This window comes from Platichthys flesus, chromosome 23, assembly GCF_949316205.1.
Source record: "Platichthys flesus chromosome 23, fPlaFle2.1, whole genome shotgun sequence".
In the NCBI taxonomy this organism is placed as follows: domain Eukaryota; kingdom Metazoa; phylum Chordata; class Actinopteri; order Pleuronectiformes; family Pleuronectidae; genus Platichthys; species Platichthys flesus.
In genome coordinates this window covers 15323742-15343901 of record NC_084967.1, presented here as the reverse complement: position 1 = coordinate 15343901, position 20160 = coordinate 15323742, and the positions used below count along the sequence as shown (strand labels likewise).

At 45.2% G+C, this 20160-nt stretch overlaps 1 protein-coding gene across 3 annotated transcripts in view; it reads right to left on the bottom strand.

Annotated features, from left to right (window-relative positions):
- Positions 1-20160, bottom strand: part of tmcc3 (transmembrane and coiled-coil domain family 3) — a 32386-nt gene that overhangs the window by 3596 nt on the left and 8630 nt on the right. For 2 of the 3 annotated variants that reach the window (XR_009920097.1, XM_062382800.1), the window contains exons 2-4: positions 2541-2705; positions 1144-1919; positions 309-444 (exon numbers count right to left, since the gene is read on the bottom strand). Coding sequence is in view for 2 of the 3 variants with exons in the window: in XM_062382800.1 (XP_062238784.1) it covers positions 309-444; positions 1144-1919; positions 2541-2705 (1077 nt within the window). In the remaining variant the exon portion in view is untranslated. Of the gene's footprint in view, positions 1-308; positions 445-1143; positions 1920-2540; positions 2706-18065; positions 18398-20160 lie in introns of those variants that run through there. The other variant, XM_062382802.1, reaches the window with a different exon arrangement.

The following is a 20160-nucleotide window of genomic DNA, read 5'->3' as shown; positions in this document are numbered from 1 at the left end:
TTGTTCTGTTGTTCTATTGAGAGTAATGCAAATCATATGCAGCCGTCGGCCGGGCTGGAACGTTGGATTCCTCCAAATAAAGCCAAAGGGAAACTCGACATTTGAGAATCTAGTTTGCTAAACAAGTTAATTCAATAATCTATATCAAATGTTTTGTCTTTAATCTCTTCCCAGTGTTGTTTGAAATCATAACTGAGGATCAGAAGAATCCAGGTACAAGGTTTTAGTAAATAACATCTTCTCATATTGACTGTAAACTGAGCGTCTAAATATATATAAATATAAATATATCAATATAAAAACATCACCTGTATGTCCCGGGCCCTCTCGTAGGCCTGGTACGCCACCTTCTCCTCGATGCTCGCCAGCTCCTGCTTCAGGTTACAGGTTTCATTCTGGTGCAGCTCCGTCAGGTCATTTAACTGGTCCTCCAGCCGCTCATACCTGACGACGCACACGCACACAGACACACACAGAAACATGACGAGTGGGTGGAGGCCGAGCGCCAAAGACGGAGTAAGACAACGATGCATAATTCATGTGTGGGTGAGAGCAGCAGTTTATCTACTACTGCTCCGAAGCTGCTGAACTAAACATTTGCCCTCGGTTGACGCAGCAGCAGTCCGGGGATTTGTGTGTAAGCTCCACCGTCTATTTTTAGGAGACAAAAGCTGAAAGTCATGTTCCCCCATAAAACTGTCAGAAGCTGGCGTCAGATCAGCAGCTGATGTGCAAACTGAAATTACCCAGTTGTGAGCGCACTGCAGGCGCTGATTGGATTATTGTGTTGTTTTGTGCAGTGCAGCTGCAGAGAAAAACAGGACACAACAAACGCTAAAGAGCCCCTGCTGGTCAATTTGTGTTATGTGTTTGTTTTTAGCCAACGCACAAGAAGAATTAATTAACTCTTCAGATGTGTTAATTAGAGATTTCACTCTTTTTTAAATGTTGTGTGTCTGTTTTCATTTCCGATGACTGATTGGTCCCTTGTGGCCTCAGATGAAACCAGACTTGTTCAAATCTGCAGTTTTTCACAGATGATTCTTCCCAGTGGATCTAAGATGGTGAGCACCAGCTGCCACGGGTGAGGGGTTCGATTCCCTAAGGTGAAAAACACCACAAACCCGTGTGCCCTTCACTCACCTGTATCGCTCCTCCTGCAGCACCTGTGTGAAGTAGCCATAGTCTCGTTTGAACTGCGTGTTCATGGTCTCCATCTCCTCGGCCAGCTGTCCCTGAGCGTCCCTGATCTCACGCACCATGTCCAGCACCTCCCCCAGACGGGCGTTAGAGTCTGACCTCCCAGGACCCCCCGACCCGGCCATGGAGCCCCCTCCTGGGTTCCCGTTGGAGTCAGCGGACGCCGATGTCCCGGTGGAGCACTCGTCGTCGCTCTGGTACTTGCCCGCCTTGGCCACGGTGTTGGCGCTGCCGCTCAACCCCCTGGCCGAGATGTCCACCTGCAGCCCTGACCCCGCCTCCATGGAGCTCTTGAGGTGGGCGATGTTGTCGGCGCTGCCAAACTTGTTCCTGATGAGGTTGGCGAACTCCCGGGACTTGTTGAAGAAGAACGGCGGCGACAGCGACACGCCGGGCCCGATGGTCTTCACCTTGTCCAGCGCCGGGTTTCGCCCGGTGGCGCTGACGTCCCGCAGGCTGCCCTCCTTGCTGTGCGTCCCCGACTCCTTGCCGTCCTTGGGGCCGTGCTTGCCGTTGGTCTCGCTGTCCTTCATGCGGCGGTGGTACTGCTCCAGCTTCCTCTGCAGCCGGGCCACGTTTTGCGCCGACTTCTGGTTCTTCTTCTCAAAGACCTGGCGGATCCGAGACACCTGCTGCTTGTCCGCGTTGTTCACCAGCTTCAGGTACTCGGCCACGTTCTGGTCCCGGGCCGCCTGCTCCACCTTAATCTGCTCCGTCACCTGAAGGGAGGACGACAGAAGACAAGAAAATATAAATCTACTATTCAAAGTTTCCTAAATACTGCATTACCTCACCATATATAAAACATTTGAAGTTATTTTTTTTGTAAAGTAAAATAAACAAAGTATCGTTATCTTAAGGAGCTTTGTTGGGAGCAACATCAAGATAAATCCACTTGTTAATTGTTTTATTACAATTGTTTTACTTTCTGTTTATTACTTTATGTGTATTACTCACTGGGGGCAGCACTTCATTAAACTAACTGTTTATCACCTCGTCATCAGGTTCCTGCTTTCTGCCCCAAATTACCTCCACAACTGGAGATAAAGCCCCAAAGTAATCAAACTAAACTAACTCCTCTCTGAGTAGTCTATCTAGAACTTGTTAAAAGAAATGATTAGACGATTAGGACATTGATAAAATGAATCACAAGATGTGGTGGAGCAGAACTTTTCATTATTTCAACTAATTCAATAAAACGTTTATGGAATTGCCTCATTAATGTTTAAAAGAGTTTCCAGTGAACTGAGCTGAGGGGATTTGATCTTCTCCTCCCGTGTGATGTATGTTCAGACGGCTCACGTGTCACATGTGTAAATTCACGTTACGTCTCCTCTGACCTTGAGGGTCTTCTGCTGCAGGCTGTCGATACCCAGCGCTCCCTTGGTGAAATCCAGTCCCACTCCGTCATCGCCGACGCTGTCCACCAGGTTGGACTCGGAGCCGCCGCGGCGCATCGGCACCGGGATGCTGAGGATGTTGACATCGCCGCCGCCGCGCTCCGCCTGCAGACACACGGGCAAGAAGGAAGATAAGTAAAGTGAACATCAGAGGCCAGACTGCATCCGATATGATTACCTTCACCAGGGAAGTTATGATTATATTTGCAGTTTGTCTTTTTTAGAGGTGCAACTTTTTCTACTGCATTATTTAGAAGCTTCTGACTAATTCAAACTTTCTTAGGCTCAGTTAGTGGCAGAAAATGCAGATATTGATATAAATATTATGTAAATAAACTACATTATAACGTTTTTACAAATCACTAGAAATAGAAGAAAACTCAAATACCAGCAAATATATAGAACTTGAATTAAGAAAATAAACATCAACATCTTTTCTGCATTGCTTGTTCTGTAAAATAACGTTTTTTGATGTGGACAAACATCAACACTATGACTGTGACAGACTCATGTTCGAGTCTGCAGTGTGTTTACAGACATTCAGGTTTTATCATGGACCAGAAACCTGCTGCACAATCTGGGGTCATGGCTCCATCAGGTGTTTTTTGACCCTTGTTCAAATACTTCTTTCATCTCCCGAGTTTTCTTTGCATCTCTCACTCACTGACTCGTCTCTGAGTGAAAACAACATCTTCCCTTTTTGCCAAGAAAGAAAGAAAAAGGCACAGAGCTAAAAGAGAAGAGGATCAAAAGAGTATTGAGTCATCTTCAGAGGCTTCTTGGGTTTTTAGATTTGAGTGAAGGAGGAGGAGGGGGGGGGTGCAACTGATGAGGCCGTAAATCTGTCTTAAGACGACACAATGGCAAAGTCAGCAGTGCAGAGCCTGGGGCTGCGAACACCCCCCCCCCCCCCAGTGCCTCCTGTCCTGAGAAATCCTCTCTGCTTTGACAAAGACACACAATTATGTAAGAAAACCTAAAATATTAGTAGGTGGTGACTCTAGTTCCCATGGCTCCAAAAAAACACACACACACAACCACAGACACACACAGAGACACACAAGCAAACTGCTGACATGTCCTGAAGGCAGGTTCGCTGACTTCATTTCTTTTGTCTTTTCAAACGACACTCTGATGGCGTCCTGTGGAGTTCGGCTGTGCAGCCGGGGAAACTTCCCACAGCATCAGGGGACACGTCCCACAGCATCAGGGGACACGTCCCACAGCATCAGCAGCCGTCTTCCCCCGGCATCCCACAATATCTACTTGTCTTCTTCATTAACACGCTCATTCATGTTAATGCTCTGAGATAAACAGCGTTTCTCGATACTCCAGATTACAGATGGCTCACACGCTCAGGACATCACACTTCTTTCAGTCCAACCAGACGGCGAGTAATAGATTTACAGGTTGTACGCTCACAAATTCAAATTGCTTGGTTTTATCACGATAGATGAGATAATTTGAGGCTATTTTAAAACCGCTGCTCAGACTGTCTATGCTCTGGTGGCTTGGGATGAGATTAGAAAACACTCCTAAGCTTTAAGGAGAAGGCCATGAACATTTCATGAGACCAGGGGACAGAGCAAAGACAGGGGGACAAAGCAGATACCGGGGGATAGAGCAGAGACCGGGGGATAGAGCAGAGACAGGGGACAGAGCAGAGACAGGGGGACAGAGCAGAGACAGGGGGATAGAGCAGAGACAGGGGGATAGAGCAGAGACAGGAGGACAAAGCAGATACCGGGGGATAGAGCAGAGACCGGGGGATAGAGCAGAGACAGGGGGACAGAGTAGAGACAGGGGGACAGAGCAGAGACAGGGGGATAGAGCAGAGACAGGGGGATAGAGCAGAGACAGGAGGACAAAGCAGATACCGGGGGATAGAGCAGAGACAGGGGGACAGAGCAAAGACAGGAGGACAGAGCAGAGACAGGGGGATAGAGCAGAGACAGGGGGACAGAGCAAAGACAGGAGGACAGAACAGAGACAGGGGGATAGAGCAGAGACAGGAGGATAGAGCAGAGACAGGAGGACAGAGCAGAGACAGGGGGACAGAGCAGAGATAGGGGGATAGAGCAGAGATAGGGGGACAGAGCAGAGACAGGGGGACAGAGCAGAGACAGGAGGACAGAGCAGATATCTGGTCAGCACTCACCCTGTGACCCCCGCTCTGCACTGAGGCCATTTAGATCACTGCACAGATGAGTGGACACACGGCCAATACACATAAATATCACGCCCGGGCAAGTGTCCACGGGGAAATATGAAGGGAACATTCACTTGTCTGGTGCCCTTCCCCGAGTAATAAAAAATGTATGAGTGGATGTGTGTGTGCTTCTCTTAAAAGTGAAACATAGCGTCCAGACGTTTTCCTCGGAGGAAACTAATACTCGACATAAAACTTGCTGCTCAAATCGCATAAATCAGATTATTATTTTCTTCCCCTACAAGTACAAATTACATTCCCGGTTTACTTTACATGTGCAGCTTCCTGGCAGCCTTGATGCAAAAGAAAATAATCGCTTTATAAGAACAGGCTCTGCTGCTTTCAGTTCTGTTTCTGTTTCTCTTCCGAGGAAACTGATCCTCTCACACGTCATCACAAAAACACGTCGGGACTGAAGAGGGAGGATTGATGAATCCATTTTCAACAGATAATTGATTGACAAACGTTCTTTGTCTTTAGGCTGTAACGTCCTTATTGAAACTGATCCACGATTGGTCGAGCCTCCATGTCACAATCACGCCTGCAGACTCTGAGTGACAGAATCGTATCAGACATTTTAGCTTCATTTTTATGCGAATGGGAGGAAGTAGAGACTCATCGCCCATTTTAATTCACTGTTTATGGTTCTGATGATTCCCACAATCATCTGTTCAAGCCCCAAACTGCTGCACAATCCACACAAAGCTAACAAAATGAGGCAGATGCGTGTGTGTCTGTGTGTCTGTGTGGGATTTACACATTCTTTTTTTTTCCAAATTCTAAGATTAGAGACTGCAGAGCAAGCCTGTGGTCTGTACTGTGTGTGGAAAAGAAAGAGAGTGAATGAGTGGGCCAGTGAGAGCTACTCCAACTCCCACAGATCCAGCTCCTCATCTGAGCGGCTCATTGATGGAGCAGGGAGTAAGGACCTGGCACCAACACACAGGAACCTGCCCAGGAAACCTTTTGGTTTGAGGAGCCAGAGGTGGAGCCGTGTCAGACACAAGGAGATGGGGAACACGATGTTCCACCCGTCAGCTGATCAGTGTCACTTTGATAAAAAGCCAGTATGACAGGGTGGGACTCGATCATTGGTCAATATATAATAAGAAGCTGTCGGCTGCTGACGGGAGAGCGAATCGATCTGTGGAACTGATCCATCAACACAAGGTCTTTAAAGAAAGATGAAACCTTCCATGTGTGCCCGAAAAGAAAAGAGTAAAGAAAGAAAATGTACTGGACAGAAGTGATATTTAAACTTAAAGACAAATGATGATTCAATAACGAAAATAATCATCGGCGGCAGCAGTGACAGGTAAGATGAACCAGTCTAAAGCAGCACAAGAGCATTTTCTGGGCTTTTGCATGGACTTAAAAAAGGTTTTTGACTAATCCAGTAATTAATACTTATAATTTAATTTAATTTGAACGATTTATAAAGAAGATTTGTCACATATCTGCTGGTTATGATTTTCAGAGAGTGAACATTGAGCTTACGATGTGATTTTAAATGGATGAACTAATAACTAGACGTATTGTCACAATGAATTCACCAGATTACACCTCATTAGTCAGTGTTACTGGGCTCGAACCCAACACGGGGCCACGCGCCGCCTGAACCAGATTAACTAACTGAAGCTGGTGTGTGTTTGAGTGCTGAGGAGCAGAGGATGATGGGATTGAGAGAATGAGATTCACATGAGATGTTTGAAACCGGGTTTTTTTTAAAAGCCCATCACAGAAAAGCTTCCTGCCGATGATTATACTGTTCAGTGTGATGCGGTCGTGTGATTGTCGCACACAGGAACTGAGGTGGAGGATCTGCACTGATGGAAGAAATAACAACAAAACATCATGAAATATGCTGAATTAAAGAACAATAAATAATCTGACATCAACCAAACAAACAGTTTTTAAGATACTTTAGTTCAGAAGTTCTCGAAAACCAACACCCTTAGAGTAACTGTGATAGCTGGGCTAAAAACGGTTGGTTATATTAGTCCTTCCCGTTTTCTTTACTTTCTATAAGCACATGTTTTATCACCTTCTTACCCGACAGCACCGAACACACAACTTCTCTGTCGACAAACACAGAAATGTACTCAGGCACCATTTACAAGTTGAGGCTTAATCCGGCGATTCCCTTTTCATATTTTGCCAAGGCCACTCTGTTCCAGCTGATTTGAGAATAACACAGATGAGTACCCCCCCCCCCCCCCACTCTAATTTATGACTGTGCCTCCCGAGGGCTCGAGAGGAAGCTCGCACACCGGCTCTAATGCACCCAGATGCCACGGAGTCAGTCCAAGTTACACAAACCCACAGCACCTGCAAAGTCAGAGATGTCCAACCAGCTCGGAGTGGGCGGGGAGCGCTCTGTACGGACAGATGACTAAAACACTCTTGTGCAACAAAACGATTGCATCCTCTGCATGAATAATAAATGAAAAACGGTCGAGGAGTGGATCTTTAACGGCGCTCTCCATCAAGAAGATTGCAATCGAGCACCATGCGGGCTATTAAGCAGCGTGTGGTATAAATATTCAAATTATCTTCACATAATCTTTGAAATATGGAGCCTCGGCTGTGGCCCTTCACAACAGCATTACACGTCTGTCTCCACAGCCTGGAGGACGTTTCTTATCTCAAGAGTAAACTTCTCCTTTATCCACGAGTCTGCAATTCAAACTGTTGTTTTCAGACATAGACTGAAGTCCAAAGATTTCCCTGGAAGTTTCTGGAGGGGCTGAATGTAAGAACTCAAATGTCCGAGTTAGTTTTTACAGAACTTTTCCTGCCAGCCCCCCCCCCCCCCCCCCCCCCGGTGAAATGTCCGGTGAGTCCATACATGAGATTACAGGAATGCAGAATACATTATCTGGACAATTTCTGGGGTTCATCTTGGAAAACAGCTCTATTGAATATTTGATTTGTGAGTTTTAAACAGTTAAAAAGTAAGAAACATATATGTGCCATGAAAAAAAAACACAAAAACTGCATTGGATATTGGTTTTGAGTTTTTAAACTGTGTTCAAATTTCAGTTCTCCTACGACTTCAAGTACGAGGTGAAATGAGACATTCGGCTCATGTGAATCAGATCCACCAGCCTGAGGGGGAGCAGCTTGACTCTGTGACCAGAGAAGAGAAGCCTCCTGTGGGGAAGCGAGGAGCGGACACAGCAGCGAGTCACACACAGAATAAATGAAAAGCCAAACAGTCCAGGAACAGATGGAAAACTGGAAATGGGCTCGAAGACAAACACGAGAGAGAGCGGAGGCAACGTTCAGCATCGTAACGAGGGCTCGACACTAACGTCTCCTCATATGCTGCCCAGGCTGTGAAGGGAAAAGTGATTCAGAGCAACAATAACCAAACGGTCTGGACTAGATTTGAATTTAATATCATAATCCATCGGTTTTATGTGACAACAGAAGATTCTGTTGTCACAATGAGCGATAACAAACAGATTGTATTAATAAAGATGGGTAAATAAACAAGTATAGGATAATACAACATTTTAGATGGATTTGCGTGTATTTGTGATAACAACGCTATGAGACAAATATCTTAAAAATCTTAACACACAATTATTTTGTTATCAGTTCCACACAGACACAAATGCAATCACTTCTTCTTCTCTGTTCCCAAACAAGAAGAAGAAGAAGAAGAAGAAGAAGAAGAAGAAGAAACATCAGCAAAGAGTAAAACGGTGACATTTACCGTATGTGACAGTACAGTTTCGAAAGATGGAACTCTAACAATAACTCGGATTAGCAGCATACAGCTCTTTAAATGTTATATACAGTAAGTTGTATTATTGTTAAGCTCGCTGGTTCTAGGATCTAAGATCTACACACAATCCAGAAAGAAAGCAATTAGTCCAAAGTCCACATTTTTTTTGATTCTGCCTTCGCTTTGTGTTGACATCTTTGTTCTACTTTCTGTAACACACACATACATACACACATACATACACACTAAGGCCAAACCCAAGGTGGGGCTGAGGGGAGTAAACAGTGTGTGTGTGATTACAGTGTCGCTGCAAAGTCTGAAAACCAATTTCAAGTCCTAACAGGCCTCTCTCCACACACACACCCCGACACACACACCCAGGCACACACACCCAGGCAGACACACACACACGCTGACGTGGCGGGCAGAACAGGACAGGTCCACATTATCCAGAGTGTGAGTCGTACAACATGCTGTTCTACCTGCAGGTGATCAGAAGATGCTGCAACCGGATCCTTCTCTACACAACACGTCTGATCATTTGTTCTTCACTGTGATTGCAGTCGCTCCACTGCTGCAAAGCTTTTACTGTCAAGCTTCTAACGCCACTTAATTTGATTCAACAGCACTAAAGCAATCATGGGCAATTATCTCATCTCAACGGCTTCTGCATCGATCTACAGGAACCACAAACCAGTGACGACAACAGAGAATCAATGGGAAGTGTCTGAAAAGCGTTTAGCATCAGTGCCACTACCCGTTTGTGTTACTGCAAAGGGATGTTGTGTGACATGAACAGGAAGGAAACCGTGTGTTTGACGAAATAGTGGCGACTGAAACTGGACTGGAATGTGCCCCGTGACCAACGGGACCTGGGGGCCGACCCTAGGATGTGTGGCTGTCCTCGGGGGCCCCTCTCTGCTTTGGGGGGGCCCAGGTATGACTGCCTGCTTTGCCCACACTGTGGCAACGCCTCTGTTAAAGGGCACAGGAGTTCTATATTTCAATATTTGGAAAAGAGCGAGAATCCTACATCATCGCATGGCTTAGAAAAGAAAAAAGAGCTTTTCAACATTTCAGCCTTTGAGCAACATGTAAGCTGTTTGAGAAGACGTTTAATTTCCAGCAGGGCTCTGTAGTTTGTCAAACTGACACGTTCATAGAGAATGAAAGTGGCTCAGTGCTGCAGTGACATGCCCCCCCCCCCCCCCCCTTCCACTGCAGTGCCTCATTAACAACCCACAGATGGAGGGAGGAAGGAGGTCGAGACTGAGTCAGGCACTGAGACGTCCTCCTCAGATCGTCTCCGACCCGCTGCAGTCGCTGCAAGTTTATGTTCAAACTGATCGGTTGAGATGTTCACAGGGGACAGACGTCAGGGGACAGACGTCAGGGGACAGACGTCAGGGGACAGACGTCAGGGGAAGACTGGCTGAGATTTTAAAAAGAACTGAAAAGAGTAAAGTTACTATAAAGGGATGTGATTTCAAAGATAAAACGTGCTGATGCTTTACAGGTATTATGATGCGTATCATGATATCTATTGATTTAAAAACAAACTGGACATTTCAATTTTTGATGGCACTACGTGAACAGTTATTCAATGTCCTCCTCCGCACATCGTGGACATCTTTAAAATGTCACGGCGCTCCCTCCTTCAGCTGCTGAGGGGCCTGTCTGGATTCGAGTGGTGGTTAAAATCGGCAGCTCTTGAATCTGCTGTTACACTCGAGTTTGTGCTTTTAAACTCTCAAACCACATTCGGCACAAACTGATGCAAAGAGGAAGCTGCTGCTTCAACTTCAACAGAAATCTGATGTAAATAGCGGTCAACAGGCTTTTATAAAAAAACATATGTTCGTGTTAGAGCAGTGAGATGAAACAATCTAAGCAGAGCACACCACTTGTGTCACTATATTTAGTGAGGGCACATTAAATATGTGCATTTGACATTTCCTACAATTCTACGGCTTCATTTAAGCTCGGCCGAGTCTCTCTGGGCTGGAAGCTTCTTTCCAGAGTTTGTTTTCAAAGGAACTTAAAGAGAAAGTGAAAAGAGCAAAGAGGAGATGCAATCGGCTTCACTGCTGTTTACAACCCCAGAGAGAAACTAGGTAATACAGCCAATCAATGAATCACAGCAGATTGAGAAAAGAGGAGAGTTGTGGACGGACAATCGAGTCGAAAATCAATGAACTGTTGGAAATCCATTAATTATCTGGGGAGCTGGGTATCAGCTAATGTTTGCCAATAAAGCTTGTTGCATTAAAGCAACGACGACACACACAACTTTGAAAAACCAAGTCTTCCATAGTTTGACTTTCACACATGAAGAAGAGTCGGTCACAGCACATCTGCATCAGCGTCTGTTCTTATCGCCTAAAGCCTTTGAATCTTGTCGCCTCTCCAAGTTGACATCTGCATGGGTGTCTCATACTTTTTTCATCCTGAGATATTCTGGTTATTTTGGGTGTTTTTCCAGTTTTCCCACCATCACGTGTCGCTCTCACTGGCTCATTACCATGTTTTCCGGAGATTTAACCAGATACACCTCACACAGATTCCCATGCGTGTCCGACAGCAGCTCAACTATGACCACAGGATGGATTTATGCATGTGGGAGATTAGCTCTGCACAATCTGACCCATGTGTATTTTTATACGTGACCTCCTTTGCACTCCCACATGCAGTTTGGGACCCGATGGAAAAAAAGGGTTGTAATCTCTCGCCCGCTCTCTCTCCTCTCCTCTTGTAATCTGAGATTTTAATCTCGTTTTTTTTTCCAGAGCAAAGACTACACCGGCTGCCGTTGCTCTTTTTCAGACGCTGTGGGGAGGAAATCAAAATGCGAGGGGAGGGGAGGGAGGGAGGGTGGTGCTGGGTGAGGATGCAGATGTGTGAGCTGGAGCAAAAAGACAGAAACAGAGATTTAAAGGGCGCGGAGGAGGACGTGATGGAGAGAGAGGGTGACAGCGAGTGAGGGAGCGAGGGAGGAGAAGGAGGGGAAGAGCTTGCTCGCCTGCTGCAACAAGTCCGGGTCAGAGTTTGAACTCCACAGGTGGATCATCAGGATCGGATTAGAGATTTAAAAACAGAGCAATCAGACAAGTTAAGGTCAGAGTGTGCATCGTGGCCTTAAAGGGAACATCTCAACCACTGATTCTCAGACCGGTCAAATAAACAACTTAATACTCGTGGGATTAATCAGAGACATAATCAACATGAACCAGAGGCTAGACTACCCAGCAGCATTTGAAGAATTGTTCAGTAACGTCCCGACTTTCCCAATAATTTCATTTCTGTGAATAAACTATGGAAGAAAATAATCCCTAGATTGATAGGAGTCATAAGCTGAATCACTTTAAGAGGAGACATACACTTGTTTGTGTTCCTTCCCTCATTTTTTGTGTAATATATGTTTTGTGTAAATTTTAAAAGCCATAAATGTCCTCAAACACCTAACCCTAACCCTAACCCTGACACGACTCATAATCAACCTTTCAATCCCACAGAACTTAAAGCATCAGAATCAAAACACAAGAGTTCAAATCTGAGTTTGAACCAAAGGCGAGATGTACAAGCAGCAGCTACTTCTCAACACGTGAAGTGCTCTTATCGTTATGAAGCACACACTCGGTTTGGCTGATTGCTTTTTTTCATGCAGTTCGGTCCCAACGCTGAACGTTAGGAACAGTCTCTGATTCGCTTTCTACAGCCCAGCCAGCAGCGTCACCATTAGCCATGGGGGGGGGAATAGATAGAACCACTGACGACTACAATCAGTGCTCCAATCCATCCCCAGAGTCCCTGAGGGGCCGAGCAAATCACTGAAATCTGTTAAGGGTCGTTGGACTTTCTGTTATTGAATAGCTATAGACATAAATTCAAAGAAATTTAAAGGAATTAAGAAAGGTTGATCCACTGATGAAGTGTGATTCTTGCTTTTTCTCCTTACAAAGAAAATCTGATTTGTATTTAATTGGTTTTCAAAAAAAACATCTTAAGTCAATATTTTTATTATCTTTTAGTCTTGAGCTGCGACAGTTAGTCAATCAACCCCAAAAACTCAAATTGAATCTGCAGCAATTTCAAGAATTAATGTTAAAATATTTTTGGGCTACAGCTTCTCAAAAGTTTGTAACGCTTGTTGAACAAAAAGAGAATAAATTTTTAGCTGCTTTCTGTTTGTCTGTCAGTTTTTTTAACAAAATGACAAAAAAACATTAATTGCTCACGACAATATTCACCAGTTGCAGCCAGAGATTCCATGAAAAATATCCAGCTCTCTCTCCTGGTATAAAGGGATTCCCAGTCTAAATCCCTTGGTATTGCAGAAACCACATCACTGGGATGTCTGATACTTTGTGGACTTACATACTGTACCTTCACACATTCTGTATTTAGAAACCAAACAGAGCAAAGAGTTCAGATAAATTCAAGAACTCAACAGAGATGTTTTATTTTTGGAGGCCTGATTCCGACACTGCTCTTCTACTATGAACGGCCACTAACCTACAGTACGCGGCCCTGAGGTCTGAATTACCCCGAATTCTAATTCAGACACACGGCTGCATGCAAACACTCCCCTGTGTGAGTTATGTAACCGTGACTGGCAGGTGGAATCGAACTGAATGGCTTTATTTGCACAGGGTCCATAACTGAAGTGTGTGTTTGACGAAGGCTGCAGCCAACAACTAAAAACTAAGTTCCAGTGTTTTTAGTGCTTTACAAGTCTTGAGCATTTATTATGTTGTGTTGTCACATTTGTAAAGTAAGAGCGGTTTAGTGTATTCAAATGAAAAATGCTCTAAGGGCTGAACGAGATTTAAGAAGCTAAATATGTCTCCTCACAAGAGTCTAATAAATGAGAAAGAATCTGCATTATAAACTATGACTAAGGGAGAAAAATCTATGTGTGTGTTTGTGTGTGTGTGTGTGTGTTTGTGTGTGTGTGTGTGTGTTAGGCTAACACAAGATCTCTTTGATGGGCAGAGAATTTGTGTTTCGGTTAATCCGCATCGTGTTACTCACATTCCCCGGCATCGCTGCTGGTGTATGTCTATTCACTGTCAGCTTAGCCCACTCAATCCCTTATCCGAACCCAGAGAGGGAGAGAGAATGAGAGAGAGAGGGAGAGAGAGAGAGAGAGGGAGAGGGAGAGAGCGAGAGAGAGAGAGAGAGAGAGAGAGAGAGCGAGAAACCTGTTTGTCTACATGTGAAATAATTTACACAATTTACAGAATGCGGTCACAGATTCTCCTCTCACGCTCGCTCGCCCCCTCGATTATAATGGATCTAACCCCTCGGTTATTCAACGATACGACAAAGAGCGGCAGATAAAGAGAGAGAGAGAGAGAGAGAGAGAGAGAGAGAGAGAGAGAGAGAGAGAAAGAGAGAGAGAGAGAGATAGGGAAACAGATATCACCAGTTGCTGTGACAACAGACGCGACCAAGCATCTCGGGGTAAAAGAGAGTGAGCGATTCAAAAGGCGGAGACCATCAGTCCCCCCCCCCCCCCCCCCATTCAGCGGCATTCACTCCCCCCAGTTGGTTCCCAATGAATGGACAAACAATGACCCCCGCTCCGCTCATCCCAGTGATTTGTTGTGCTGCTGGGGGTGAGTCACCATGTTTGTGTGTGTGTTTGTGTGAGTGTGTGTGAGTGTGTGTGTGTGAAGATGCCATTAACCTATGGGCCTTTATATGATCTCTGACCTGAGGATCACAAGATGCAACACTCAAGCTCTGGTCTCTCTCAGAGCAGCACGGCAACAATACGTCCATTATCTAATTAATAATCTGGAGAGAAGAGCACCAGAAGAGAATCCTCTGTTTCCCGGTTCTCTACCCTAACCCTGATCTTTGAGGTGAAAGCCTTTGAAAACAAAAAACCCACAGAGAATGAATCATATAGAACTTCTTTGATGATCTAGTTTGACAGTCACAACTGAGAGGGAACACAAATACCGATATCTTACACAATTGCATGTTGGGGTTTACTGGAAACAAAGGTTTTACATACCGTTTGAGCTAAGACCTGAATGCATGTGTGCACGAGGTAGATAAAAAAAATACCCGAAGTTACATTAATTGCTTTTCTCTGATGTCTAACAACACAACACAACCCTTTGAAAAGGTCTCTACATGACGTATTTCTAGTCCCAAACAAAGGAGCCTCATCCTCCTGCGACTGAAGGCAGACGCATGCTTCTTCCCTGGTGAATAAATTCCAGGTATCTCTGTGCCAACAAAGCTGAATTAGACCTTGGCCAAATCTTAGAGAACACACAAACCGCAGCCCGGAGGGAAATCTGTGAAACTCGGAGAAGGAAACACACAACCCCCCCCCTCCATCCCTTTCCTTTACATCAAACACAAACATAAAGTCCAGCGTTTAGAGGGTGATCTAATGATAACAGGAGAGGAGGCTATACTCCGAGCATTAACTATGAACCACCACCCACTCGCTCTTTACGCTTATGTAAATACTCACAGGAGAAACCACCGACCTTTAAGAGCCATCAATATTGATAAAACCATAAACCAAGCAAACAGAGATTCTTCCATGCCCGGCCTTAACGAATCAATTTCCTTCCCCCCCGATATTAGATCACTTCTGTTTTCATCACATCAGCACCGAACACATGAGCCGTGCGTGTCCGACCAGTTTAAACATGCAGCGTCTGTGCAGCTGTCGAGGCTCCGGGCGACAACAACCCTCTGAACTCAGGAGACTCTGAAGAAATAGCAGATGTGTTGCATTATGTATGAAGGCACCCAAGGTTAAGACACTTGTTTTTCTACCTGCTGCATTAAATTCGAGCCGGCAACCGTGAAAAAGTGAGAGAAGTAAGATTTAGCCACGATAGAGAACATCTTTGAGGTGGGGCTTAGCACGTATGGATGAGATTTTAGTAACAAAGACTCAAATCTGTTGACTAGGAATCAAATTTGGAGAATAACTGGTTAATAAGTTTTAATTAAAAACCCTTAACAAAAGAAAAGAGAGCAGAAATCATTCTGACAGGTTACTCCCGACTTCAGGCAACATCCCGCTCCCTTTGAACCCCCCCCTCACAGACACAGGACTTTACAGCTACTGACTAAAAAGAAAAATGTGCCTGAGGAAAGTGAATGACTAACGCTGGATACTTCCACAACAACTCCCGCTGAGGCACCCCTGAGCAAGGCACTCACTCTGCCCTCCACAAACGTGAAGATGCTTAGTCAACCCTACCACAAGTTGTCCCCCCCCATGCGTGTTGTCAGATAAATGTTAACCACTGAGAACGGGAGGATCTTCCCTGCAGCTACTAAAAGCTCACAGAGCCCTCATGAGTGAGTTTCAATGGAGACATATGATGTTTATCAGTTTTTCTGGAAGTTCTGCAAAGTAGCCAACAGGCAGTGGTACAGGAAGCCCCTCCCCTCCACAGATAACCCTGCTCCAGTAGCTGCTCGCTTGTTAACAGCCGAGACGATAACGCCGACATTTGCATGACACAAGCGTAGCAGCTAGTCAGGCGTGCTTCTAAATAGGGCCTTCACTTTTTAATTTGAAATTCAAAACGTGAGGGGGGGTTCATATTCGAGCTGCAGTGACCTGTTTGAATTCTAAATACCAACGACCAATCACAACAGAGGGCACCAGCCTTCATTGGAGCAAGTAAACCTTTAAAAAATGAGTTCCATCCACCTAGATATGAGCAGAATACGCCTTCTTTAGAAAGAAGTGTGCATGTCTGCTTGGGCACCTGGGAGCGCCGATGCCTCACAGAGACGTGGTTCACAGTTGTGCATGTGGGTGTCAGCTGGCATGCTCCCTCTCAAAGGATTGTAGCCGTCTTTAAACAATTATATTCAAATGAAGCAATTTTTTAAAGAGGGCCTTTTAAATGTGTGGTTCACTGGAGACCTTTGAATTTCAGGACAGCCTCTATCTTTCTAAAAGCTGTCATTTCACTCTTCAAGTGTTGAAGTGCGAGCGAGTGGCCTCCACGGATCAGAGACGCTCTCCGTACTCGAGACCCTGTAACTGGGTCAGGGAGGAAACCGTTTGTCTGCCGTGACACATCATGTTATCCAACCTTTCCAAGGAATAGTGACACAAGCATGTCGCCGCTGCATGCGCGGCATTCGAAACAACAAGCTCCGTGATTGGATATGACAACCCGGAGGAGGAAGAGATTTGAACCTCCACCTGAAATCAAGGCCAACAGACTGGTCGGACCTGCTGCCCTGCTGCCTGCGCCCGAGGGGCCCTATACTGTTTGCAAACAGCTGTCCTTGATGATTACATGACAGAGTCTCTTTGGTGAAAGGTCGTCCGAGCGTAAGTGTCAGACTGTAAGTGTTGGGACGACTTCTGTAAACAGATTAGCAGACAACGTGGAAGAGCCGCAGTTCCTTTGCACCAAACATCCATTAAGAAGGAAGGAAAGATACTTTATTGATCCCGTGGGAAATTAAGGCAGCCATTAGCAAACTAAATACTCAAACACAAAGAGCAGAAGAAGAATTAAAAGGTCAAAATGAGTCCAGGGAGAAAGTCCAGCCACCAGATCTACTACAAAGATGTCACTGTAAAGAAGTATGTGCTCAATACAGATATTTAAAAGTATAAGGTGATTAAAAGACACAACACGGGTATTGAAGCCAAATATAAATACAGGTTTAAAGGTAAATAGCCGAAAGTGCATTAGACGAAATGGTCAGTGGTTCCATCAATAGAACGCTATTATAGCAATGAGATACCGATATGAAGAATGGAAAATCATTATCGTGTTATCGCTGTGCTGAAATGCAGGAAGACTCGTAAAGCTGCACGTGGAGAATGTAAATACGTTCATGTATTCAAAGCAATAAATAAATCAAGCTATTTTTAAATGGAATCTGGTCAGTGGACATGATGGTCCTGGTGGTAAAAGGTCGCCTGAGCCCAGTGTCTGAATCACTCCGGTGTTATAACAACTTCAACTGCAGGTCAGCACATGATGTGGAAGCAGTTCATCTGCAGCAAACCCCATTAGGGAAACACCACATTTTTATAGAACAGTATTAATATATGGGGAAGAGTCACTAATGCTAAGAATGGAGAAATAAAGAGGAACATTAGATTATTAGAGTATTATAGCTGAGCCGAAATGCAGGAACAATCTTAAAGCTTCACTTTGAGCATTTAAATACGTTCTGCTTTGGGCGATGTTCACATTTCAGACACGCACAAATTAAAAGGTTATTTTTCCCAATGGAATCTGGTCAGTTCGAAGGGAACCAAGCACACAACAGCTGTTCGCTTGGGGAGAAGAGGAGGATTGATATCTGATGATAAAGAACTCGAGGGTTCGCTCGTTTTAAAACACGACATGTCCGCGGGTCCGGTTCGTTTTCCACTTAATTCAAAGAACCAAGGAGGACAGAGGGAAAAGGCTGAAGTCGTTCGCTTTCTACACCGACAAACACCGAGGGTCTATCTCCGCGGGGAGTTAGCGAACGCGAGCCGGGCTGTGACCCGTGTATTTACCATGTTGCCTCCGCCGGTGGTCTCCGTGCTCCCGGACTTCTCAGAAAGTTTCCCCCCGCCGCAGCGCCGCGGGCTCCGTCCACGACCTCCGGACTCTCCCGGTTCCTCAGGTGCGAAGTTACCCGTGGGTCCGTTAACATCGTCGGGGAAACCCCCTCGTCCCGCCGCGGCTCCACACGCTCGTCTCCCGGCTGCTGTTAGGGAACCGACCGACGGGCACAGACCAGCGGCCGCGGTGTCTGCTCCACAAGCCCGCCCGCCGCGGTTCTCCTTCTCCGGCACCGGGAGCCGGGGAAGCGCTGGATTACACCCCGCCCACCGCGCGATACTCAGGGAGGGGCTGCGGGAGATATCGATTACACCTTCATTAATTGATTTATAACATAAAGAGGACCTGTCTGCTCCCATCAATTATAAAAAAAAAGCTGTTGTTCCAATTTATCCCAAACTTATTTTAGTATGGCGAGCAAAAGAGAACTATAAGATTTAGATTCATATTTTAAATAAAAGATGGACTGATGGATGATTGGACAGATGGACAGACGGAAAGATGGACAGATGGACAGATGGATATATAGATATATATAGACAGACAGACAGACAGCATTTTACAAAGATAGACATGGACGGACAGATTGAGTGACGGATGGATCAATAGAAGAATATAAGGATAGAAAGATAGAAAGACAGTAAGATAGAAAGAATGGATGAATAGAAGAATATAAGGATAGATAGATAGATAGATAGATAGATAGATAGATAGATAGATAGATAGATAGATAGATAGATAGATGGATATGTATGTATATCTATCTAAACCTAATAGGGCTGAGCAATAAATCAATAAAGTCGATTATGACAAAATAACTTTTCCTCTATATAAATATGAGACTCAGTCGACAGACCGTTTTAAGAACTCACTCCATCTCATCAACCCACTGGAATGCGATGCTGGGTTGTTTATTGATGCATCAGGTGTTTTTTATTACCAGTTGGTCATTATTTTCACCGAGAGACTTCTAAAGCTTCATGTTCGTCCTCATTAATCCTCAACTCCACATTCCCATCGTTTACAGGCCGTCTTGTTATTTATCTGGTGTTTACAGCCGACCAGAGAACCAGGTCCCCCTTTGTAATGAGATAAATGAAAGAGGTTTACATAACACCGGCCAGATCTCCAGTGAAAGGATATAGATGAATAACCCCCACGAAGGTCTGGGGAATGAGTCATGAATGATTTAAACGCACGGCAGGTCTAATCTTGCCGCCCGATAAAGAAACCAATTAGTATCGCCAGTGGCCGTGTCATAGGACCTGGACCTGCTGATAGTTTACTGTCCAACAGGAAGAATTAATGACAACTTCCTCATTTCTTATTGAGTTCACTTGCTGTGGTCTCCTCACAGTTTTTTTCTTATCTCGCTCTTCTTTCTCTTTCTCCTCTGTCGTTTCTAATCACTTTCTTTCCTCGCATGCATGAGGCCGGCGAGGGAGTCAGCAGGCAGTTACTCATTTTGACAAGTCTGTGTGTGCCGATAGGTTGGACACTCAGTGATTCAGCCTGCAGGGCCGAACACAGCACCTGGCGTGGAGGTCTGCCTGCAGGGGCCGACATCTGAACGAGATCCAGGCTGATTCAATCACATCGTTCCATGAGGCGCGTGTGAGCCTAGTTAGAAAGATCATTGCAACAGCTCGGGGACAGACAGCGTCAACAAGTCTCTGTGCTGTGATCAATCCAGGAAAAAAACCTAATAAACTTCCAGTCCATTTCCCCCCCCCGGGTATCGATTTATAAAATCCATGCTCATGCGTGTGAAAGAGAGATAACAGGCGGGGAGTTAAATGTGACATTTAATTGTGGCCTGATTGGTGCTCTCTCTGCGCGCCGCATTGATTCGGTTCAGAGAGGGCATCAGCTCAAACCTACTTCTGACTTACGTAAATGCTTTTCAGTTTCATTTGATGATGAAATCTCCATTGCAGACAAACCAGGTAGGATGAACACAACCAACAAAGAAGGAGACAGTAGAGAACAGTTTGAGGAGGACTCACTAAGGTCAAGGACTAATTCTGAAGTAGCTCCAGAGCATCA